Source organism: Fusarium coffeatum, assembly GCF_003316985.1.
Source record: "Fusarium coffeatum strain FIESC_28 chromosome Unknown BRIP53273_contig_140, whole genome shotgun sequence".
Lineage (NCBI taxonomy): Eukaryota > Fungi > Ascomycota > Sordariomycetes > Hypocreales > Nectriaceae > Fusarium > Fusarium coffeatum.
This window is the reverse complement of record NW_022157933.1, coordinates 134,885-160,003: the sequence shown is the minus strand read 5'-3', so window position 1 is coordinate 160,003 and position 25,119 is coordinate 134,885. Positions and strand designations below refer to the sequence as shown.

Sequence of the window (25,119 nt, the reverse complement as noted above, 5' to 3'; positions counted from 1 at the left end):
GAAAAAAGAAAAAAAAAAAACTAGATGGGTCTTTTTCTACAGTAAGATCCGTTTCCACCCCAGATCCACAGAGGCTACTGTCCCTAGAAACCCCAGTTCCTTAGCTCCCGGGGCATAAGGCCGAGTAAAGATTTGTTCTTTTTCTTTTCGCCGGGGCTTCTTTTTCGTTAATGATTTTTTATGCTTGGACCCGCCGCGTGATTTTTGCAGTGCCGAGAATGAGGCATGTAAATTACGGTAAAAGAGAAAAAAGAACCTTGAGGATTATGTCTTGAAAGGGAATGGATGGATCTGTCTATGTAGGAACATTTGTTCTGCATGCAACATCGGAGCTTTACTTTGTTTGCGGATAAAATAGGTAGATGAGAAGACAGTGCAGTAGATGTGGTGCCATCTTTTCCATGATAACTGACTGACTGTCTTTCTCGGCCTCATTCAATATCTCGGCATCCTCCACTTTTTATAAATTAACGTCAACATCAACCTGCTCCTCCTCCACACTTCGGCGCTTCCGTTGCTCCATTTGATTACACGATCTCAACTGAGACCAACTGTCGTGTCTTAGCTACTGAGACACTCGGCCCTTTATCTGTAGCGCAGAACAGAACAGCTTGCGGCATCAGCCTAAAGCCGAAATCGTTCACACCAGAGAAGACAAGAATGATTCTAGATGATTTGATTGTCAACAGCGTCACCACTTTTGGTAACCTGGAACGTCACTCTGCAGAGGAGAAAAGAGAAAAAGTGTGTGTGTGAAACAAGTTGACAAGTTGGGTTGTTGATGACCAAAGGGGAAAAGCAAGTAAAGCCAAAGCAAAAGATTGACATCCCGTCATTTTACCCCACGCGCTCAGACTAATTATAAGCCATCCATCATACATAAGCATATCCGGTCCATATGCGTACTGCATCGTATCCATCCAGCACATCCATACATCCATGGTACATGCAGCATAGTATACTGTGCTGTCACTATTTCTTGGCTGCCTGACCCAACTTTGTCGTCTCTCTTCTCCTCGTCCCGAATACATATTCCCTCCTCTCCCACCTCAACTTTCTTCCACACTTTTTACTCTTCCTACCATCTATCTCTCACAAGACTCACTCGCTTATACAACCATCGTCCGTCACTATCTATTACCACCAACAACCACTATCACAATGGACGCCCCTTCCAGCTCTTCTTCCTCGGCTCAGCAGTCCCCCTCTGTCCAGATGGTTCCTCAGCCAGCTCCTACCCAAGGCAACAACCCTTCAACGGCTCCTTTCCTCCAGGACTTTACTCTTATTGCCGAGGCTGCCAAGAGAGCTCAGATGGCCATCATGATTCGCGACTTTGAAGACTGTGGTCTGTAAGGGACTTGGCCACTCACTACGTACCTATTCACTTGCGATGATGAAAAGGCCACTCAATCAAAAACCTCCCTTACACGACAGGAGGAAAGAAGGACGAATCAAGAAGATGGCTGTCGACAACCTTTACAGCTCATCGGATCACTACGGCATCTTCATTGGAGGAGATTTGCGACAGTGGCATGTTTGGCTGATCCCATCTCACCAATCATGACGCCCATCGCCATATTCACATTCTTTGTCTATCACATCAACCCTCAAAACTTGTCTCTTATCGATGAATACTCTTTTTTTCGTCACTGGAAAATGGTTCGACAGAAAAAAAGGACATGGATCATGGGCTTCCTTTCACTCGGTTCGGTCTGTATTTGACCGATACTACTGCAACTGCGCTGCACAACACAATCTCATGTGGGCCATTCTTATCCCCATTCGGCCCTTGATCCGACCGAGATGAAGCGACTTGGACTTGATTCTCTTTTTACTGAGTATCTTGTCGGGCCGGGAATGTTTTTTATCGAGTCCATCTATTCCCGTCATCCCAAATTCTAACCTCGGCTTTTTATCCGCAAGTAACAGCAACCACACACCAAAGGACGCATCGGGAGCAACAAGTGTCGTCATACCAAGACATACCATCTTGATATTCCCCTCATACCTTGATTTTACTTTACCACCAACCATTGTTTTTACGTATTGCCTTGTTCTCTTTTTCGGTATCAAATAGCGGATATCCGGGGTTTCGGCGTTCGGGACACAAAAATGGAGGCAATGAATGACCCCCATATAGTCTACTTTCTTGCTTCTTATTTTCCCCTCCCCACTTTCTGCAACGGCATGATATACAAGATATATCCGTACTGCTGGTACATAGATGGATGACTGGATGGATGATGTATATACCACTGGCGGATCATGTTTATTAGCTAGTTATCAAGCCGAATTACCACGGCTTTGAACTGCCCAGGGCTGGGCTGCTTAGATAGATACTTGACAGTACTATAATGAGATAAACAGTCACCCACACATATTTTGTCCAATTCCTTGATTATGATGAACTCGCGCTTCCGAGGCAAAGGGACCGTTTTCGGTACTTGAGGCAGGTTCCGAATGTTTCATGCACGTGAGCGGTTCCCTTGCCACTATATTGGGATCATTGATCGTGAAATTCATACCCAACTCCACTGTTTAAGCATCGTACTTTCCAGCCAGCATTCTTCAGCTGTCAACTGCCGCGGATAAAAGCTCTGATAACTGATAAGTTGAGTTCTGAGATAAGATAACCACTGCATAGTGCTACACTATACTGACCGCGAACAGGCGCCTTGACAGAACTTCAGGCATGCCTGGAACACTGAAGAGGTTGCAGTAAACCAACATCGAATTTCGACTCTTCTCTGTTCTCATCTAACACTCACAGTGCTCAAAAGTCATAAGACCCTCAAATCAAATAAAAACATCGAGATCTATCTCAAAAGTTCCTTATCGTTTCCCAGACCCAAGGCCTTGTCTTGCTGGGCATGAGGCCCCCCGCACGCTCGATCAACGGCACAGCAGAATCACCCGGCAAGGCTCAGGGCTACGTATCGGTCAAGTCCGTGTCTATCTGGATCTTGCACTCTCACTGCAACCCTCCCCTAGCAAAAAGATGGTGGTGAGAAACGTGGGTTGTCACACACACTGCCTTACATAAACTGAAACCCTCGCGTATGGGTTATCACAAAAGAACAGGGTCGCCAAGCACGATAATAGCCCTGGGCTCAGACTTACACCCAGTCGTAAGGATGACTAGCACGTGGCCCCTGGTGTTTCAACACTCTTCAGCTCTCGACATGTTATTTCCTCTTCTAGCCCGGGGAAATCCTTCCGTCTGCAAAGCACGACCAACTGCATATCATCCATCACCATGAACTTCCAAACCTCGAACCAACGCCATGTTCCTCAGGGCTGGGTTTCCAGATCCTTGTGCTCATTTCAATCCCCTGGAGTATGGAATTGCTAGCCACTCGAATTTCTCAGCATTTAATAGACCGTAGACGCGACTTGAGTTCTCGTGAGACTGAGTGCATACTTAGCAACTCTCATTATCTCGTATCAATATGACCACTTCCCAAGTCTCTGAACGTCCTCTTTTCGCGGGGTTAAAAGAGCTCATCGTTTTCTTTCCGAAGCCCGAAGATGAACATGATTTCAAGTTTTGTCGCTGGCAAAAAGGCGACTCGACTCGTTGTGGTAACCCACGGGCTGACATTGCGCGAGACGAAGCCATGCGTCTTTGGTCAGAGATTGAGCAGAAGAAAGAATGCCTAGATGTTTCATTCTTTTATCCAAAGGTCGAAAGACTTCTTCAGATTACACACTGCCATGTACACAAACCTCATGTCTTGAAGTCATTCGAGGAGTGGAAGGACAGGCACTGCGCGTCTACTGCCCTGGCCGATACTCCAGCTGAGACTTCGCAGTCTTTGTCGCAAGAGTCGAGCAGAGCCTTGAAAGATGATCCAGATGAGGCGTCAGAGCCAGAGACACCAGAAACGCCAGAGACAGAAATGTTTGATCCTTCTTTCTGTAACGATACCTCACCTTTCCCGACTCCTCTCACCGAACCTGATTCAATCAGAACTCCCATCAAACTCCCGGCTTCTATCCTTGACCGTTCCATACCAGACACTCAACCTGACATCGTCAATCATGAGCCTGTGCCTACGACAAACACAGATAAATCTGCAGTCAACGTTATCACAAAAGATATTTCGACCTTGTCTCTCGGCAGTACTTTACCGACTCCAAACAACTCCTCTGCTGGTGGCAAACCTGCCATTGCAGAAAGCATTTCAGAGGATGACAATGCGTCTTTCAAAGGAATGCCCGAGGAGCTTTCAATCATTACCGACGAAAGGTCTGTCGTCGATCGGCCCACTGACGTTGTTTCAACATGGGAAGGAAAGGCTCCTAAGTTTGAAGATGACCCTCTCGGCAATGAAATTGCTTTTGAAGGCATTGGCATAGCTAAACTAAGTCGAAAGGGGACTTTGCATCATGCTTCTCCCATTATAGAAGCTCTGCGCACTCCTCCTATCCCTGGCAATCAGCGAAAACATGGGATTGTGTACGTCTTGAGGCACACCAAGAACAAAGGAGTTTTCAAAGTTGGATGGACTGAGAAAAGCGCCATTGAGAGACAACATCAGCCCAACAATTGCTACGGAAAGAACACTGAGATCATTTATGAATCCAGCAAACCTTTTGCTGGCGCTCATAAAGCCGAGATACTGGCGCACAAGTTTCTTGGTAGGTTCAAGCTGGATGTCCCTGAATGCGAAACTTGTGGCAAAGGACATCGAGAATGGTTCAACGGTGAAGAAACAGTCATCCGGGCCACGCTTGAAGCAATGGAAGATTTTATCCAAATGCCTGCTTATGAGCTGAAGCCTGGGCAGGAAGACAATGGAGAAATGATGCTGTCCCGGGAAGCAGAAAAGAGAGTCAAAAGCATGTGCAACATCTCCATTGAAGGACTTCGGGGCCCTACGATCGAACAGAAGGAGCCGGCTAGTGTCCAAGAGGTTTTGGAAGAAAGTATCGGGGTCAACATCCAGACCGCGACGCAGACTACGGCCCCTCAAGTCACGGCCGATGTCCCCATGCAAACAACAGAGGTAGATTCCTCGCAGAAATCAGAAACATCTTTTGCCGGAAAGATTGGGCGCTTCGTTGGTAACGCAGGGACACAGTTTGGAAAGGGGAAAAGGAAGGTCAAGGATACCTTCCAAAACATGCGTTCCAGAGAGTCTACGCCTGATCCTGATGGCTTTCAACAGATTCCTAAGGATGCCGGAGCCTTTGAGAACTTCAGCACTAGCATTCTCTGGGCCCTCAAAGGTGGTAAGCCTGAGGCTCTGAAGGAGAGTGGGAGTCTATGGGACTCGCTCGCCCAGAAAAAGAAAAAGTTCGAGGAGGACTTTGCCAAGGGCAGACAAGAAGGGCAGACAAGAAGCTAAGGGGAGGAGTTAATGGTCCTTTTCTTCTTAGCTTGTATATGAATAGGGAATTTAGATGATGCTGTATATCTAAGGTACTTGGCTTATCCGAGTAAACGAAATGTCTTATCTTGGGCCGTTCTGACAGACCACTTCTAGACAGACGCTTCAGTGGTACCTAGGTGTCATGACCCGATCCTGCTGTACAAGGTGCGCCTCGTGATGTTGCACGGCATGTGCATATGATGCAGGTTAGACCTGACTTTTGCGCCTCTTTTGATCCGTACTTGGCTGGGTCTTGCATTGTGTGGTGAGTATCTGGAACTGTCTAGGCTCTGCTCTTAATAAGTGATCCTGATCAAGTTCACTGAGACATTATGAGCTCCATGAGTAGGTACCTAGGTAGATGACGTTGAAACCCCCACCATTCGATATACTTCACATGTCAAACGAGTTACTGTTTTACCAGTCTCAACACAGCATTACAGAGCATAACACCTTCCTGACGAACATCTGATGATAAATGGCAGTCGCTTTCCGATATCGTCCCTCGCTCATGCCTTCCAATTTATATTAGCGTATGCGCTAGGTAAGCACTCCGGATGCTTGTACAGATAGTGTGTCATGCCTTCCGAAAGTTGAGCAAAGCACGCGACCAAGTTAAAAATTGTTTCTTTTCTTCCTCGGTTTTCCCTAACAATTCAACTCTACTGCATATCTTGTCTAAATTCTTCCAAGGCCGATTATCTTGTAACGCAACACAATATCAATTATATATAAACTGACAGCTCCCCACAAACACCCCTATTTCGTCATTCTAACCCCACCATTGGATCCGAGCTGATCGATCCATCCGTCCATCGCCCGACCCGAAGGGACCCTCCCCCTCACCTCCATTAACCTGCACTATCTTAACACTCAAATTCGTGACCTCGGGTCGAGCAATTTTACTTCCTACACGTATCCGCCGCCATATAACCCCGTCATACTAGTTACCCACGCGCCAATGGCTACCGAAAACCCTTTAGAGGATCGCATCTCCTCTGTCCCATTCGCAGAGCAAGGCTCCAAATGGGATAGTTGTTGGCAAGAGTCCTTAACTCCCTGGGACCGCGGCACCGCTTCCATTGCCCTCCACGACCTTCTCGCCCAAAGACACGATCTCGTACCCCCCTCTCAACATCAGGACCATCGCGGACATCCTCTCCGAGACTCCGCAGGTGCTATTCAGAAAAAAACCGCTCTGGTACCCGGCTGTGGCCGTGGTCATGACGTGCTTCTCTTGAGCTCGTGGGGCTACGACGTCTGGGGTCTCGATTACAGCGCTGCTGCAAAGGAGGAGGCTATCAAGAACCAAAAACAAGCCGAATCAGAGGGACTCTATAAGCCCGTTGACGGCTTGGAAAAGGGCAAGATCAATTGGGTTACTGGTGATTTCTTCAAGCAAGATTGGGCTAAGGATATCGGTGACAACGGCAAGTTCGATCTCATCTACGATTATACGGTAATTATTATCCTTCCGGTCCAGCTCATAGATACTGGGTTTCTCTGCTGTTCTCCAGTAAACTAATTAACTTGATAGTTCTTGTGCGCTTTACCTCCAGTGGCGCGACCAAGATGGGCCAAGCGCATGACGGAGCTGCTTTCACATGATGGTCGTCTCGTCTGCCTCGAGTTCCCTTCGACAAAACCCATGTCCGCAAACGGCCCTCCGTGGGGCGTCTCACCGGAGCTTTACGAAGCCCTTCTGGCAGCTCCTGGTGAGGAAATCGCATACAACGACGACGGTACCGTTCACGAGGACCCCTGCTCAAAACCTTGGGCCGACGCCCTACATCGATTGAGTCTTCTCAAACCAACAAGGACGCACAAGGCCGGCACGAGTCCAGAAGGCGCAGTGATGGACTTCCTCTCTGTCTGGAGCCGATAGCCCAACTGAATGCTTCGGCGACCAGACCTTCTTCTTTACGTCTCGATACCAAACAGCCACCGTATGTGATCTGTCGCCGTTGTACACAAAAGAAAAAGAGCGATTTTCTGTTTTCCTTCTCATCATGATGTTTTTCGGAGAGAGTTGTAGTGCTCTCCCAACCCGTAGCCGTGCCTGTAGTATGCCAGCCATAGCGTCTTTCCTGACTCGGCTCCCTCTTCCTCGCCAATGCGCTCCATGCGTCCATCTTGCACGACTCGGATCTCTGCCTTGTATTGCCGTGCCAATGCCATGAGCTCAAGCTGTCCGCCCCATTCAGCAGTATCCCTCATCTTACGAGCGTAGCCTTCAAGGTCCTCTTCTAGGAAAGGAGCAAAGTCGTCTCCATGTTCCAGCATATAATGCGAAGCCACTCGTCGTACTGTCTTGTAAGCCGGCTCTTGCGTAGCTCCGTCGCTAAGTGGGATGTCGTTTTGGCCCAACTGATCCGCCACCGCTGAGAAAAGACAGTGTCCATCGGGGGCGATATCTTTCTCTACTAGGCCGTGCTTCTCGAATGTCGTCTTCATATACTCGCTCTCCTTCGCTCGGTAGTTTGTCATGTTAGACGCCTCCTCCTCCGCACGCTGCGCCTCTGCTTCCTGCTCTGCAGCACGTCGAGCCATTCTCTCCTTCTGGCGGTTTCGTTTCTTCCCCGGTTGCTGCTGCTGCTGTTCCACTGGCTCTGAGACACTCAACTTCTGAGTCTCTTCGGCAAGTTTGTCTTCCTCTGGCTTATCCCCTGCCTCAGAAGCAGTATCATCTTCGTTCTCCTCGTTCTTGCTCTCGCTCGGACTCAAGGCGGCAACCTCGGCGGCTTGCTTGTCTCGTAGTTGACGCTCCATCTCTGCACACTCGTCGTTGACGCCTTTGCGAGTCTTCTTGGTGGCGTTCTTCTTCTTTCCAGTTATGCGACCTTGCAGATCTTTGAGCTCACGACGATGCCGTGTCTGCATCTGCTCGAGTGTTTCTGTGGGTGCGGAGGTGTCCATGGTAAGTTGTGAGATCGGATGAGACAGCTCGGTGCTTGTTCAAATATGGAATTCGGGTAGATTAAGTCTTGGAAGTTGAGCAGTTTATCATAGGAAGAGCTGGGGTGGAAATGTTGGTGTGGAAAACATTGAAGCTCGCTGAGCTGAGCTGCAGATCGCGGGGTAGTGGGAAAATTCATCAGTGGGGCATTCGTTGAATTAGAAATGACGTTGATTCTGCTATAACAACTTCGAGCACATAGCATTGAAGAATTTCAGCGAATATTCCAGGTAATATGCCAGTGTTCGTACCCTTAATCTGCCAGCTTCCCTTGAATATGCAGTATACACAAATGCGGCTGGATATGATGAAACTGGCTGTGCCTAGTCTTCATTTATGTACCTAGCTACTAACTCTCCAAGTTCAATTGTACCTCGCCTGTTTGGCAGGTCAGCACTATATTTCGCCTTCCTCACACCATAGGCAGACCCCCCTTAACGAGGTTATGCCAACCTCTAACCAAAACAATGATGGAAGAGTCCATGTATCCTCCAAGCTTTTGATGACTGTAACATCATTCCAGTAAAAAAGCAACTCTAAAACTCCAAACCGAGGTTTGACCAGCCTTTGAGCCGTTCACAAACCATCCCAAAGTATATATATAGAAAAGGGTATATAACCGGCCATAACTCTTCCTTATCCAAGGTAGTTGACAAAGAAAAGAAGTATAGATAATGAAAATGGTGATTGCCGTCGTGGCTGCTGTGCAAAATGGTTTATGTTAAAATCCCCTGAAAGGGTCGTCACGGAAATAGTCTTCCTCTCCCGCTGTTCTACTTCCGTGATAATAATCATCGTTTGTTGTACGAGTGCTACGAGAATTGTAGCTATCTCGGTGTCGGCTTCGACTTTGTCGTCTTCGTTGTTCTTTGCTTCGCCGTCGGAGCGAGTGCCGAAACTCGTCCTGCTCATCGGGGTAATCGTTGAATTGAGAAAATGCCAATGGACTAATGAAGGCCTCCATTCGTACAGTGCCGATAGCATCAAAGAAGTTGCCCGGACGAGACGAGGCTTCTGATGTTCGCTGCGAACCTGTCTGGCTCATCGCCCAAGCTCCGTTATTTGATGGTTGGGACTGGTAGATATCGGAGGAACCTGCTGTCCCGGTGCTGTTTCCAGCGGTGCTATTTGCTGATTGATGACCAGTAATGGGGCCAGAGAACCCTCGGAAAGAAAGCGGCGGGGGCACATGACCACCTGTGTTACTCCTCTTGCGGCCGTGAGCAACAGGCTGGTTACGATCATGGAATCGTGGTATCAGTGGGGGCTGGGCGGCATCGATAGAATCATCCCGGGAGTATGTATTTGCAGGTCCTTCAGCAGGCTCTATAGCTGGGAAGTTCGCAGCATCTCCGAGTTGTGAAGATGGCACACTTGGAATGCTAGGGACACTGGGTGGTGCAGCACGACCAACCGTGCGGCCCTTAGCAAGACGGATAGAATCTCTGATACCGCCCCGTTTCAATTTGGGCTGTGGTGCCTCAAAGTCAGGCAGCGGTGTCTGCTGAATTTTTGGTGGTGCTGGAATGTTTTCGGGGACTGCCTGAGACGAATGTGCCAGGAAAGACAACGCCGTCAACCAGATATAGTGACGTTCAGGAGACTCTGCCGTGAATTTGAGAGCTCTTTGCGGTGTCAAGATAAGAATAGATCGGTTGAAGACTGATGTTGTCCCCTTTGGTGGAGGATTATCGTCCTTGACATCAAGTACGGATTGTATCGTCACTACAGCCGTTAGCGAACACTCATGGATATAGTCAAGGAGTTACTTACACTTTCGACCAGGCTTGCCCATAAGGGCGGTGCCCGAGGCCGGCTGCTTACTGCTCCATAGAATTGCTCGTTCATAAGGAGCGAGCCAAACCCATCTCTTGTGACGGTCGTTACCAGTATCATCCTTGCCGTTGCTTTCAGGCATGCCGAAAGACTTTCTTCTGCGAACATACTTGAACATCCACTCGCCAACCATGGTCTGAGCAATAGCATCTACCACACTCGTGTTCTGTGCAGCGCTCTGCGTGGAAGGAGGAGGATCGGTACTGGAGGTGTTGAGAGTGTTTCCGGTATTGTAAGTGTTGGAAGTATTGTAAGTGTTAAAAGTGTTATCCGTGTTGGTAGAGAGCTTGTGGTGATGCTTATATTGGCCACTATGGCGAGCACGAGTACGAGGAGTTGTAATATCATTCCTTGGCAAAGGAGGGAGACTTGGACTCTCGGGTGCTTCAGTGGAAGGGGACAATGGAGCAGAAGACCGACTATCTTGCTTGCGATGTCGGTGGTGGCGCGGCAATGCAGCGGCAGAACGGACTTTTCGTACACTACCGGCACGGTAAACACGGCCTGATCCACGACGCTGGAAGAAATCGCCACGAGTTGGGCTTCTCTGGCCGTCACTTGGAGCACTTGTGCTTGTTGGGACGTTTCTGGAGCTAGCTCTGGTAGGGATAGGGAATGGAGGAGGGTTTTTGGTGTCAGTTGAACTGGGGCCTTGATGGCTTGTAATGCCACTCTGGATCATGGCCGACTTTCGCATGATACTGGCCCGATTGGACGGCATGGCAGCAGGACCCTTTTCAAATCCCTTTCCAGACTTGATTGTGAATGGCTGGTGAAGTTCTGTGGCAACCCGAGGGCCTTGACGCAACATAACCTGCTCAGGTGATGTTGGAATTGTACCATAGGTATCCGTCGTACCCGTTGAGCTACGCTTACCGGGACGACTAGAAATAGACTTAGGTCGAGGTGCAGATAGTGCAGTTCGATACTCCAGATCACTCAAGTCGGCATCACCAAAGTCATCCGCTTCATCAGAACTACCACCATCGAAGCCAGCAAAGAGGCTGCTGAAACGATGCGGTCGTCGCATTGGAGCTTTCTGGCCAGAGAGGGGCCCATCATCGTTGTTCCCTGGGTAAATATCATGAAGTGAGTCATCCTCGGGCAAAGAGATTGGAGATGATGGTTGCTCGCCGAAGCTCTGCCTTTCCAGCCGACGGGGGTTTCGTGGTGGCACGTTACCAGGGACAGGGGTAAAGCTCTTTGTTATGTCGATACCAGATGATGGATTGGGTGAAGAGGGGCGTGAGGAAATGGCAGAAGGCTGGAGATGAGGTGGCAGTAGGGCCATTCGCTTATCCGTCTGGATGCCTTCAGTTTGCACACCCGCTTCAGCTGTTGATATTGATTCAGGCATTCTAACTTGGCATCCGAAGTCTTTATGGAGAACAGGTAACCGAGGCTCTTTGGGCGTGCTAGGGCGGGTGCTGGGAGGGTGCACGCTGATACTTGGAATTGCAAGCGGAGGCGGTGATGGCAAACGGCCTGGTGTGGCCGATGATGGGCGAGGGGGCGGGCTGTCGGTTTGTGTAAAGGACGTAACCATCAAAGGCTTTTCAACTACAGAAGCCTGTACTGGGGGAGGTGGTGGTGGCCGAGTAGGCGACTTGGGTGTCATTGGGGGTACCAGTGGCTCTTCATTCGTTTGGACAGAGGCTGAGACCATAACGCGTTCAATCGCTGTAGGTTCGAGACTGAGCGGGCGATGAACACGCTTCCGGCGCTGGTTGGCTTCAATCTCCCCGTCTGCTCTCGGGGAACACTCGACTTCAGAGGTCTTGGTACGAGTTGGGCGCTCGGGAGTTGCGGGTTTCACGGGAGTTAATTTGGGTGAAGGGGGTGGCGAGTACTGGATTCCCGTGTCGGTGTATGAAACTTTGGGAGCAATGGCAGTAGACAACTCGTTCTCATTCTCCTCATCCTCTAAGGCTTCTGGGACTGGGGGGTTCATGAAAAGTCTTCCACGAGTCACACTTCCCGTCCTCTTGATGCTCTCGAGGCTCTGGTTTCGAGCATGAAACCGCTTTACCGGGCTGTCTCGGCTGAGATTTCGAGCATGGAAGGAAGGTCCATAGTTTGACATGGCGCTTTCTCGACCATAATTTGACATGGCGCTTTCTCGACCGTTGTCAAAGTCACTCTGCTCGTCCTCATCGTCGAAGTTCAGCTCGTCAGCCAAAGAATTGCCGTTCAATCTCAATGCCCCGAGACCATTGGTGAAAGAAAACCGAACGCTGTTGGTCATGCTCATAGTTCTGATGCTGGTAGCGTCGTTCTCGCGACCACTTTCCTCGGCTTCGCTGTCATGACCAGCGTGGTGGGCTCCACCAGGTACGTTCTTCAACTGGGTTTGTTGATATGCAGCGACTTCATCCAGAACAGTCTTCAGGCGAGTTTCCGCGACGTGAAGACGGTGTTCAAACTTCCGTCTTTCGTTCTCCCACTCTTCTTTCTCTTCAGCCCATTGATCGTGGACTCTTACTGAGTCCTCCTCCTGGATTCGAATTTTCTTTTGGGCAGTTTCCAGTCGCTTTCTCGTATCAGCAACAGACTCAACTGCATCATCTCTTTCTCGTGCTAACTCTCCAAGTGCTGATGAGGAACCCCCTTCAAGGAGAGAAAGTTGTCGCTTTAGCGATCTGCTTTCCTTGCCAGTGTCAGTGAGGCTCTGTTTTAGGTTGTCCTTCTCCTCTTTTGTGGCATGCAGAGATGCTTCTAGGGTCTCGATCTGTCGAATCTTTTCTTCCTGATCTCGTCGAAGGTTCAAAATCTCGGATACCAAGTTAGCGTGTAAGGTAGGAGTAAATCGTCGAGGGTCGAGTATGCTGATATTTTCATCGGTTGTGGCATTCCGGGATGACCTTTTAGAACCCATTTCGTTCGGTAGTTGAGGTGGAGACGAATCTGGGTCTGGTGGTGTGATCGAGCGTCGTGACTTCTTCGATGTCCTTGAAGGTGTTCGATAGGGAGTATCCAAAGGAGTCGGCAGCGAGGTGGCAGCCGGCCCACTTAGATACTCATCATCTGTTTCCCAAACGCCCATGGTGAAGTTTGAGTATGCTCCTGTAGAAGACGTCGATATTCACTGGCGGGGGTTAATGTAGAGAGGACGCTGCCCGTAACTGAGGGGACCAGTGTCTGTCAAAAGTTGCTATAAGAAAGGAAAGAATATGTTCTACATCATACAATCAGCCACTATATTATTTTGGAAGTATGTGATGTAGGACGAACCTGTAGAGAGAACTATACTCAAGAGATGGTGAGGGTTTCAAGTAAAATACCCGGGTCTCGAGAGGAAAAGATCCCAATGTTACTGCGCACACGGTCTTGGTAATGGGTCATGCCATCGCTATACGTCAACTAGATTAGCTTTTTGAACTCCGAGGATATCACAAGGCAATTCGGGAAAATCGCAGTGTATGGTTAAATTCATGGGCTGTTGTAAGTCGTCGAAAGTAAAACATGCGACAATGGGAGCGGCTTGAAACATGCGCTAAGTAACAAGACTGGAAAATGTGTCTTAACTTACAATGCAAATAAAGCAAACGACTGGCGTTTTGAACCAACCTCGGTGTTCACACGGAAGTGTAAGAGCTAATACGATGCCATGACACCGGGTGTAAAGAATTGGTTGTCCGCGAGCCGGATGCAAGGTACAACTGTTGCAGATGAAGTGAAACAAAGAATAATACTGATATCACAGCCAGTACCAGCACTAGCAGCAGCAGCAGGAAGACCAAAAGCAATGATGGTCGAAAGCCAAACCAAGACTCAAAAAGAGGGTGACGAGTTTGAGGGCGAGAAAGGAAAGATAAGGAATGTTGGAAGTATGATCAAGAATCTCGAGGGTCCAAAAGGTAGGTGGTAGTGATGCGTGCGGCTGTCCCCAGGCAGGTCCAAAATGTGATTAAAGCCCACGCGGCGCAGAGAGCCCAGGTCCCTGTTGAGTATCCACTTGTGAGGTGTTCAGTTCGAACAGTCCAATTGCTAATGACAATTGAGCAGAGCCTTGCAAATGACAAAGACGAGGGATGTCTCTCTAACCAGGACAAACCAACAGGGGTTTGAGGCGATAGCATGGAATCCTTGCAAACTCTGAACAGAAAAGGAATGGTGTTCTAGTTAGGCGGCGGGAGGTGGAGCCAAGCCAGAGCCCGGGAAGTCGGACCTAGTTGTCTTTGATTAAGGGTCGACGAGGCTTACATATTTACTCGACTGGTGAGGGGAATGGCGTCGAGGTCGAAGGTGATGCTCATCAAAGTCGTCACTTTCGAAGTGTCTGGCCAACTGACATGAGGAGTCTGGAAGAGGCGGCCCTTTCTGAGGACGCCACAGCGTGAGAATCTGAGAGCATTGTATTATTGGGCCGTGTCGTAAATGTCTTGTCGCAGACAAATCAATACCAGCCAACAATTCTTGTTGTAATTTTCCGTCAGCTCAAAACTAACTTGGATAGTTTTGTTGTCGCTCACTTGTGGCCGGCTTTGCGCCATTCCGTACGGTGCGTCTGTAGAATGGTGACCGTCGACGCCTCTTTCGATTCGTCCCGTCCGTACATCCAATCAATATTAGCTGGTCCATAAGAGTTCCACCCTGGCCTGGGCTGGCCTGGCACGTCGCATTCAATCAATTGGAAGTGATTAGACAGGCCAGGGCTGACCTGTCCATCCTGGTCGACCAAACGGGTCTGTAGAAGCACCACGAGAAAGAAAAGGCAAGTGATTTGTCCAAGAGTGTGCTTAAAGTTGAGTAGATGCAGATGAAGATTGATCTTGAAACAACGTTTATTTCCCAAGGAAAAGATTCACGAGTGGTCTGATCTGATGACTGCCCTGAGGCCCGCCATGAGGCAGGCAACTCAGAATACCGTTATTTGCGGAAGGTCTGTACTACATGCCTACCTGAGTAGGTACCTCTGCGCACTTTCCTTCCGGTGCCCGGTCACACACACAATCTGGAAGGTCCTGATCAAGAAGTGACGTATCGATACCAGAATGGCAGGAAGTAATGGAACTGGGCTCCGTCCAGTACCTTCCATCCTAGAAAATTGTGATGCCTGAGATTTCCAATTGATCGAGGTACTTCCCCCAAGAACCTGGAAATCTCTTCAGTCGCCTGATGATAATCTTTATCGATACCTTGTACGGATACAGAGTCTAGAGACAACAAAACTACGTCCGTCCCCCTTTCGGAATGAGCTAAAGAAAGCTCCCCGGGAAAGCTAATGCACGGGCCAGGGGCCCTTGTGGTTCCGCAATATCGGTCCTGCATATTTCCAAGGATTGGTTAATGAGCCGTCGAATAGGAGTTCCACGCTTCTCGTGTTGGTCTCGCCGGATGCGCAATCTCCTCTCTCGACGTCGATGAGTGACGACCTTATGGATTGAAGTACGATCCCTGGCTTACTTGGTCTGACTATCGCACGTACATAGACTTCCTCCAAGTCGAAGCCCCAGGATTTACAATATGGAGCCGTTGATCCTCGGTAGCACTACAACATGGAAGTTCCTTGCCAAAATGACAGATTGCGAACCCTCCTTCGTTGTCTGGGGGTCTGATCATGGCGTGAGCTGTGAGTATGTCAATACAGCACAGAGAAACATGCAGAGGCAATTCGGTCTCCCAATCTACCAAACACAATGGGGCCTACGGAGTACATGTTTGTACAAAAATAAGAGGCTACAAAATCTTTTCCGGAGCTAGTTCTATTATTGTTCTTAGCGAATCCAACGCCTGGTCCAAGGTTCTGGTACTCAACGACTAGGTACTAGACGTAGACGACCTCAACTTCCGGGACAAGCAGTGCACGAGCCACCTCTCTAGAAGCAAACTAGTAAGCAAGGCTACGATCTCGGGGATGCTGCTACATACGTATGCCACAATCAACTTACACACAACCAGCCAATCTTATACAATGGTAACCTACATCGCCAAGCTGCAACACAAAACACTTTCGCCCCTGCTCAATGGCGTTTATGGCAGCAGGGGCTAAGTACTCAATCAGCTTGCAAAGCTACAACTTGGCCGATCTTGCGAACAATAACTTCACTCCCTCTGACATTCGCGGCCTGGTCTTGGTCTGAATGCCGTGATTCCTCTGCATCATGGCCGTCTTAATATGCATGCACAAGAACTACATATTCATATGTATGTATGCACGAACATGCAGCAAACTCGTACCGAGCTGTACCCCGGATGACAGCTCCTCATAGCCCTGGTCCAGGCTCCACATTCTATGCACTCACTTTGATTATCACCTCTCAAACAAGTTTGCTTCTGGTTAATTACCACCGGTCATCTCATCTCTCAAGGATCACATTGATGAGAGCAATCGAAACACAAGTTCGTGTGCAGGATTCATATGCCCGCTCCAGTCTTCTCTGTATCAATTCCCCGCTCAAACAATTGGGCATCGACACCGTGTTGCAAACATTGAGGCTAGCTGTGCGGATAGGAAACTTGAAAATCCTATGAGGGCAAAGATCGGCCAGGGTTTCTAAACTACCGAGCTCCCCGGTTGTCATTCGGCCGCCCCAAGCACCTCTCTGTACCTGCCTCATGGACAGTTGAACTACGCATACTGCATGGGCTGAATCGGAAGCACAAACCACGCCGATCTGATCTCCTCTCGATGCACAAACACTCAAACACTGGTGTCTGTGCTAGCACAAACAAGCATAGCTAGCTTACCGCGCTGTCGACGGTGGACAAGTTATGGAACAACCGGTACGGTGGTTTTAATCCCACTCTCGGGAAGCACCGTTCTCATCAAACTTACCCCGTTCGCCGTTTATTAGTCGAGGCGCGGCCCGTTTAGACTTCAGTAAGAGAAATCCTTCTAAGATGACGGGCCGTCAGCGCCGTTATCCATCCAGATGCTTGTGTCTGTCCAAAGGCGGCTGTGACATTCCAACGTCAAGATACTCTTGGATCGGCTTGTAAGTAAGTATGCGCCCGATCATGGGCTTAACCGAGCATCAACCCAAGGGGCTCCTGGCGCCGATAGGATGGTTCGTGCCTGCAAATCCCCCTCGTGGCCCATGCGCTACTAACGCGCCGTGCTGCCACATGAAACATGCGGCTTCATCGTCGGCTCATAGATAGCAAGTCTAATCAACAACAGGGCCAACGATCGCTTTGTTTACTTGAACGGCACTTGACAATGACACACACTATCTGTTTAGTTCTACTACGGTGGGCTAGATTTGTTGCGAGTTTCGATCTACCGTTTCTCCCGTTAATTCCCGTTGACTAAACTAAGTCTGGGAATCTTGAGGGAATTCTTTCTTCTATGTTTGTACCTGATGTTTCCTTCCAGGTACACAAGCAGAATAGAGTCTCGAAATTGATGAGGAAAATTGAAGATTGCACGTTGGTTCAACGCTGGTCTCTCATATGACTACGCTCATGTAAGACAGCAAGCCACGTCGTAGAAAAAGTAATGCTTATGCAGGGTCATTGCAGGGGTCCTTACATTTTCAAGCGGCTCCTCTGACTTCACAAGGCCTTGAGAGTCGTAAAAACAATGATTCGGTCTCGCTAATCGCGGTTCTCGTAGCATTTGTTGCACCGCCTTAGGTTTGACATGAGCTATCAGGTACGCCCTACCGAACGACCACAAAGATTTTCGAAGGTCAAAGGTACATTGAATAGCAAACAATGAGCAGCGTGCAACTATTCAATAACACTGCCACACTCTATCCGCTTTTGTCCCTATGCACTCTTCCTGCGTAACTTTGTTGCGGATGCATTTCGGAATCTTTTACACCAATAGCGTATCTACTATACAACAATATGACAGATACTACATTCATTTTTTCATATCATTTGTGACCAAAACTATTCCGCTCCTAGACTCATAGTTTCGGTCCGCTTTGGCTCTACTGAAAGAGGAGCAGTCGCTCAACCTTTCTTACAGCTGCAACGCACAGAGGCTATGGGGCGCCATGGATAGAAAGAAGAAAGTACTTGGTGTAACATATCAGGTCATTTTTCTCGTTGTGTATTATATGAGCCGTTTTTAATGTGACAACCTTGATTATATCCACAGCTTAAGTAGCAAGAATGCTCATATGTCGAAACTCATAAAGCCAGGATGATGGTTAAGTTTATATGAAACAACGCACGGCTATGATCCCCTCGAGCATCGAGTTTAAGTTCACTAACAACCCACTCTCACCTGAGGGATTCCGATCCGTGTTATCTGGCCCGTTTATAGTTCAAGTCAAAAGCACAAAAAAAGCCACTTCAACGGCTGACAAGTGCTGTTTCCTGCATGGTATCACAAGTTGGCCTGAAGCTTTCTCGATTAGGAAATCTTTACTCCTCAGCCTCTCGGCAATCAGTCCATTAGAACAAGTGGATATACATGAATATGTAGATTGTCATAAGCTCTTACCCCTGAGTGACTTGTATTATCCTAGGAAGTGATCCTTCTCGTGGGGCTTTCGGTCAAGCGGGATGTCGTTTTTCTTTTTCTCAAACTATCATTTAATCATGGACCTTTTTTTATCAATTCTGCAGAAACACAGACCTCTCTCCCCGCCTCATCCTTCAGAATTAACGTACATGACACGAGTCTTGCAGGGTCCCCTTACGAGATGGGTGTATGTGGTTGTTGAGGCCGAGGTGTGAAACTGCAGATGTGGTCGGATGTCGTGTTACCCGGAAAACCTTCCCCGGAGGCTATAACATGCCGACAGGAAACAATAAGGCATGGGCTGGATTGCACTGCTATGGTGTTCAATAAGTCTCGATTTGAGGCAATCAGTATCAACTTCGTATCCTTACTCCTCTCGGAAGCTCTGTTTAGGTCATTGGATCTTCGGTTTTTGGGGAGCTTCTTTTGTTTTATCAAGTTGTTGCATATACATCCGATCGAATCTAGGCTACACTTTCTCGACTTCGGAGAGATACTTGGCTCCATATTGTTCTTTCTATATACGAGCATGGGTCCATTAACTCGATATTTCGCTCCAATGACTCATGATAAGACTTTTCAACAACGATTAGGATTCTCCTAAGGCATATATGTGAGTCGAGCTGGTCGTTTATCACAGGCATGATGCTTGAAGGGCAGAGATAATACGCCTCTGCTGACTCGTACTACATGCGTCGGGTGTGTGCAGCTCGGAACTGTCAAGCGGCTGAGTACAATTGTCTTGTGATAGTGCGGTGAAACCTCTCTGCACGATTCTGTGGCACCTTAATTATGAGTGTGTCAACCATTCGGTCTTTTCTCAGCTGTATCTAAGTATCCAGGTCGTCAGATGGCAATCTGTGGTAGTCATTTTCCAACGTCACTTATGTGAAGCATGACAAAAGTAACCTCGTTCATACTTAATCAGTGTCAGTTTGATTCAGACTCACACCAAACAGGCGAGACACAGAATTTGTCAGTTCAGCTAAGGAAACTACTTGCTTATTGTAGATTTGAGGTAGTTGTAGCAAGAAGCACGCGGCTTGAGCTCATGGTCACTTGGTCCCGTTCTGCCCAGACATCGCAATGGGTCACGGTGTATCCCAAGAAATTGTAGGGCAACATGAAGCTAGATACGGAACCAGAGGTTAGGATGCTCTGCGAAGTATCGATGTCACGAGTATAACAACTATAACGATCTTGACTTGATGCTTGCGATTGTCTGGCAACTGCTCCGGTTCTCCGTCGCTGCTTTTAAGAATACACAGGTATCGTTTTTCATCAGGTGTGTCAGAGCACTGATATTGTTGATGGTGAGCCTTAAAGTTGATTCTCATTATATGCCTTTATCTTCTTCTAGCGATTTACGTTTACTGCAACTTTACTATGATCAAACATATGCTATTTCTTTGTGAGGATTATTACGAGCAGGCATTGAGGACATCACAACTGGATGCTGGAATCCGAATAGGATATACTCACAGCGCTCGGATATCTTCAATCTAACTTCGTATCTATTTATAACAAATCATTTGTTACTGTCTGTCATGCCATGTTGGAGTGACAATAAATAGGTCATATCGTTGTTCAGACGTGACCAAGATACCCTACACTTCCCGACAGCAGCCTTTTGTTCACCTATCGCCATCGCCATCAAGATTGTTCGCTCAGTCGTAACTCGGTTTTTGATTGACAGTGATAACCTGCTGTCGTGCATTATTTCACATCATGGTATGTGTTCCCTCAACTCATCTCATGCAATTGTCACATCAAGGGCGTAACATCTATCATGTGACGTATTTAACACCAGACAATCCACAGATACAACTTGAATCCATGCAAGATAAAAGAAACATCATCACCAAGTTCTCGAATATAATTTCACCGTTAAAAACATATTCAGCATGTCTCCAGGAGCAGTCTCACCACTGGCCAAGGTCAAAGGCCTCACTTTCGACGTCTTCGGCACTACCGTCGACTGGCGCACAACCGTAACCGAGGAACTGACACTGCGAGCCTTCCGCAAAGCTTCTTCCGATCTCGACCAAGACCTCAAGGCTCGAATCCAAAATCTCACTGAACAAGACTGGGGTCGCTTCGCTCAAGAGTGGAGAAACTCATACGGGAAATTTACTCGAGGTTTTGACCCCGAGAAGCATACATGGAAGACCATCGACCAACACCATCACGACAGTCTCGTCGAGCTGCTAAAAGCCTGGGATCTCTCTGATCTCTACAGTCCACCCGAGATTGAATCACTCAGTCTTGTCTGGCATCGCTTGACGCCGTGGGATGACTCCTCAGATGGTCTCCAAAAGCTCGGCAAGACACACAAGACCAGTACTCTGTCCAACGGCAACGTCTCACTACTCAGAGATCTGAACGACTTTGGCAACCTAGGCTTCCAGTACTTCCTCTCAGCAGAGAAATTTGGAGCCTACAAGCCCAACCCAAGGGTGTATACCGGCGCTGCGAAGGAGTTGGAACTGGAGCCCGAGGAAGTGGCTATGGTCGCCGCACACCTCAGCGATCTTGCTGCTGCGAGGTCATGCGGCTTGAGGACTGTGTATATTGAACGGCCTAGGGAAGAGGGATGGGATAAAAGTGACGAGAAATACCAGGAAGCTAAGGAATGGGTTGATCTCTGGATTACACAGGATGATGAAGGATTCCTGACTTTGGCTAAGCGACTTGAAGAACTAGCCTGATATGGCTTCAAATCTTCTCATAGTCATAATGATACATGATTACAAGCAATGATCCGGGAGACTATTCTTTTAACGATATGTCCCTAGACAGGAACCGGCCGAGTGTGTCCTCAATTACTGTTAAGGCTTCTACAGAAACTTCACATTACTCTCCCACAGGTAGAACTGTAAACATGCGATACATACAATGTGCGCTCTCAACTCACTCACAGTGATGCCGGTGTTCAAAGTAAGATACACTTGACCGAGAGATCATTGGTGATGAGTATAATCACTCCAGTTTGGCAGCTGGTCTTCTGTAGCATATCCGATGGGGATGGACGAGCAGTGCAAAGGGTGCGTATCGCGATACTTGCAAAGTTCTACCCAGTCATGAGTAGCACATTCGTAAACACAAGAGATTCACCATCATCTAATTCAAAGAAAGTAAGCAACAAATGATTGGCTTCGGGCCGCATCCTCAAGAGAGATGTTCAAGACCAAAGTCATGCAACTACTATCATACTCCCTCTTCGGGTCTCATTCACGCGGAAGCGAAATGACAGAAACGGCATCGTAAATGCGAACCCGACATCCAAATTCCGATAATTTGCGGCTCTGACAGACATATGTGTCAGCAGTCAATCACACGAGCTTACATCCTTCGTCGGCTTCAACCCTGTCTATAGCCTGCTATATCCTGCTATATATCCGGAAATCTGGCAACTCCCCATCTGACCGTTGGGATTTGGGATGGGGAAAGTGATGGAAATGTTCATCCCCCGCATATTCAATGAGCCTAGAACATGAGAATCACAAGGTCCTGCCTTACTGGTTGGCTGGCATGCCGGGTCGCGCATCCGCCAGTCTAGGATTCTGATCTCTTTGTATCAAAGAGTATCAGAAAGAAGAGAGAGGTCCGGCGGCAAAGCATAGAACGGGCCGACATGAAAGCAGAGCGAGGTAAATGAAAGTCGGACTTTGCCCAATAATAAATCGGGGTTGGTAACAAGCTCACCTAACAACCCTTCAACCATGTGTCGAGACTCATGAAAGCCAGGCTATAACAGCTTTACAAAGTCTGGGGAAGCAGCACACTACCCCATGGGATTGTCCAAAAACATACGAGGGCAAGGTCTCTTTACCAAGTCTAGACATTTGAACTACCTAAAATGACTGTCAGGGCTATTCCATGGCGTTATTGGATCTCGATAGACACTGGCCAGATAAAAGGCGCCCCATACAACCGGATAATAATACCCATGGCGGTTGTGCAATCGGTCCTACTGTGACAGTTAGGGCCTACCAATTCCGCGATAGCTTCTCACTCTAGACACGTCTAGGTAGAGGAATCGAAGGCAAAAAGCGCCAACAAAGCGATAGACGTTAACTTTAATGCTATACATTGTCGAGCCGTACCGTCGTACCGTAAGCGAAACATGATATCTGACTTGTTATAATGTTATGCCAAATACTGTCAACTTTCCATTGGAGAAGGACCATGTCGGGGTATGATACTATGTAGCTTTAAGTCGTTGACAAAAGGTTTTTTGACTTGCACGTTTTGGGTGTGGGGCAGTTAAAGCTGGTAGGTACTGTAAAGAGAGGTCCCTTACAAGTTACTCTGTAGTGCAGACTGTACAGTACCCAAGATGGAGCCCGTTGCCGGAGCTAGCTTCAATACTAGACAGTCTAGGCGACAGACAACAGGTCATTTCACTTTTCAATAGACCTTGACGAGAACTGATAGTGGCAATGCTTTCACCTAGCTTCAAGTTTTCCTCGGCCGGCTGTTTTGCAAGTCTGTGCAACATTGGCAGTCGAGAGTCATAGTTTTTCGCCAGTAACAGTACTTCCTCCCGAAGCAATGCCTGACTGATGCCATCTCATGCGGCGAGTGTAGATATCACTTCGCACAAGCAGACGGACTGGATCCGAACCAACGAGGACAAATACCACATATGTCTGTGTCTTGACATTGCTTCACTGAGGCTCTTCGTTCATGCATCCTGACTCTTGAGTATCTCCAACTTCGTTGCCATTGGATATCATGAAGAAAGAGGCAGGGCACGTTGGGTTACGCACGCGACTGGCGTGACGAGGTGAGATAACCGCCCGTCCCGCGATGTCAAAGTCCCTGAGGGACAGCGCCCGCTGACATCCAATACTTCGACTAGACGTTCGCTCGGACTCTCTGGCCTAGGTATATTGAGCATATATCATCTCTAACCGCGTTTCGGTGTAGGAAAATGCTGATGTTGATGCTGATGCTGATGCTGGTGCTCCCAGTCTGTTACGATCCACTTGAATTAAGCTGCACTCCTCCGGTTTGCCCTGCCTTGTACCGTAGTCCGAAGCTTGTCTTTGTCCGTCTCAAGCATCCGGGAAAAAGAGCAGGGTCTCTATGGAGTACCGAAACGGCTGGAATAACAGCCCATGCACTGTAGCTTGGAAGGGCAGGCCGCAGGCAGTTGTGCTTCGGAAGATTACCAAGGTTGCAGTACAATACGTACGCGGTGGACTGACCAAGAAACGCCAAGACGAGGTATCGGGGCTACCTTATTTGTCGAGTCTGCAGTACCATGGACGTGGAAGCAGAAGCTTGGTGCCCGGTTGAGTTATCATAACCGAAAACGAATTCAAGGGTTCTGTCGTGTTGTGTCGTATCACAGTCGTAATTTGGCACATCTTGCCGGTTCCAGGAATGAAACCTGAGCACCAAAATGATGAGTGTCGTCCTTGACGTAATATTCCTCGATACCTCAGTCGCAGATTCTGATCCAGGTAGATACTTGTTAGTAAATCATATATACCTTATGAGATATATGAAAGCATTATGAAGCTTTGCTTACAATGATCTTGCTGTCAAATGACTAAGCCGCGGCCAAGACAAATGTTCGACGAGACTGGGACCCGTTTCTGATGACTCTCGAGTCTCCTACACCAGCCTCCTTCCCAAGCGGCTGGGAGAAGACTTTGCAAACCGGGATCTGACATGGCTTGAGATGCCATAAAACCAGCCTCTGTTTGCCTGATGCAAATTGATGGGCAGAGAGTTAGAAGAATTCAGAGACCATATCGTCAAAGTTTTCAATATGAAATGTGTGCAGCAACAGACCCTTCCCGTCTGCTCCTCCCGTCTTTCCGTCCTCCACCTCTCCAACGTCTAAACTTTTGGTGGAGAACTAAGCTCGCCCATGAGCAAAGATTAACCAACTGCAGGGGCCGAGCTTCTCCTAGGCCTTGACATCGTCTGTAGGTAATTCCAAAACACAGTTGAGTTGCTGTGCCTTAGAGTGGCAGAAGAGCTTCTCTTAGCAGGTAAGGTCTATTCGCTTAAAAGGGTCCGAAAGGAAAGAATTCGAGACGATCCATCAGTGCCGGTCAATGAAGCTCGACAAGCGCGGCTCCGAGTCCAGCTGCTGGGGTAGGTAAGCGGGAGGCATTAGTGTTGCCTTGAGTACCTAATTCCTTGCGTAATTGTTCCGATTGTCTCATTACCGCATTTTCTTGAGTGTAATTAATTTGTTATATGTTGATATCCCTTGAATCCTAGGGTACATTGCGCAGTGACCCTGCATCGAGGAAAGTTGTCATTTGTGAGTGATAATGACGAATGCGAATCCCTAGAGGTGAAGGCATCCCCTTCAGTATCCGTAGGTTCCTCCCTGATAGAGAGAGCTCCTGCAAAGAAACATAAGCTCGGTCGCACAGACCACCACTAGAGGCTGGTCCTCTTTAAAACCTAGGTCAAACTATTCCTCAATGGTGCTGGGCGTTCGGGGGAGACACTTACCATCTGCCAAATCCAGAAGCACCATCCACCCACACGCTGACCTAGGG

The 25,119-nt window shown here is 48.3% G+C and overlaps 6 protein-coding genes across 6 annotated transcripts; 4 read left to right on the top strand and 2 right to left on the bottom strand.

The window, feature by feature from the left end:
- Positions 1 to 1,161: 1,161 nt before the first annotated feature.
- Positions 1,162 to 1,567, top strand: FIESC28_06546 (uncharacterized protein; the record flags this gene model as incomplete). Its single annotated transcript, XM_031160690.1, has 2 exons — positions 1,162 to 1,352; positions 1,438 to 1,567. 2 exons carry the CDS (start codon positions 1,162 to 1,164, stop codon positions 1,565 to 1,567), a joined length of 321 nt encoding a protein of 106 aa, XP_031015296.1.
- A 1,885-nt stretch (positions 1,568 to 3,452) lies between these two features.
- Positions 3,453 to 5,354, top strand: FIESC28_06545 (uncharacterized protein; the record flags this gene model as incomplete). The annotated part of the gene is made up of 1 exon (XM_031160689.1): positions 3,453 to 5,354. The coding sequence occupies one exon, from the start codon at positions 3,453 to 3,455 to the stop codon at positions 5,352 to 5,354; it is 1,902 nt and encodes a 633-aa protein (XP_031015295.1).
- Positions 5,355 to 6,339: 985 nt separating this feature from the next.
- On the top strand, positions 6,340 to 7,263 carry FIESC28_06544 (uncharacterized protein; the record flags this gene model as incomplete). Its single annotated transcript, XM_031160688.1, has 2 exons — positions 6,340 to 6,837; positions 6,916 to 7,263. The coding sequence occupies 2 exons, from the start codon at positions 6,340 to 6,342 to the stop codon at positions 7,261 to 7,263; spliced, it is 846 nt and encodes a 281-aa protein (XP_031015294.1).
- A 122-nt stretch (positions 7,264 to 7,385) lies between these two features.
- Positions 7,386 to 8,294, bottom strand: FIESC28_06543 (uncharacterized protein; the record flags this gene model as incomplete). The annotated part of the gene is made up of 1 exon (XM_031160687.1): positions 7,386 to 8,294. The coding sequence occupies one exon, from the start codon at positions 8,292 to 8,294 to the stop codon at positions 7,386 to 7,388; it is 909 nt and encodes a 302-aa protein (XP_031015293.1).
- A 761-nt stretch (positions 8,295 to 9,055) lies between these two features.
- Positions 9,056 to 13,213, bottom strand: FIESC28_06542 (uncharacterized protein; the record flags this gene model as incomplete). Its single annotated transcript, XM_031160686.1, has 2 exons — positions 9,056 to 10,059; positions 10,108 to 13,213. The coding sequence occupies 2 exons, from the start codon at positions 13,211 to 13,213 to the stop codon at positions 9,056 to 9,058; spliced, it is 4,110 nt and encodes a 1,369-aa protein (XP_031015292.1).
- A 7,280-nt stretch (positions 13,214 to 20,493) lies between these two features.
- Positions 20,494 to 21,297, top strand: FIESC28_06541 (uncharacterized protein; the record flags this gene model as incomplete). Its single annotated transcript, XM_031160685.1, has 1 exon — positions 20,494 to 21,297. One exon carries the CDS (start codon positions 20,494 to 20,496, stop codon positions 21,295 to 21,297), a length of 804 nt encoding a protein of 267 aa, XP_031015291.1.
- Between the last annotated feature and the right edge of the window lie 3,822 nt (positions 21,298 to 25,119).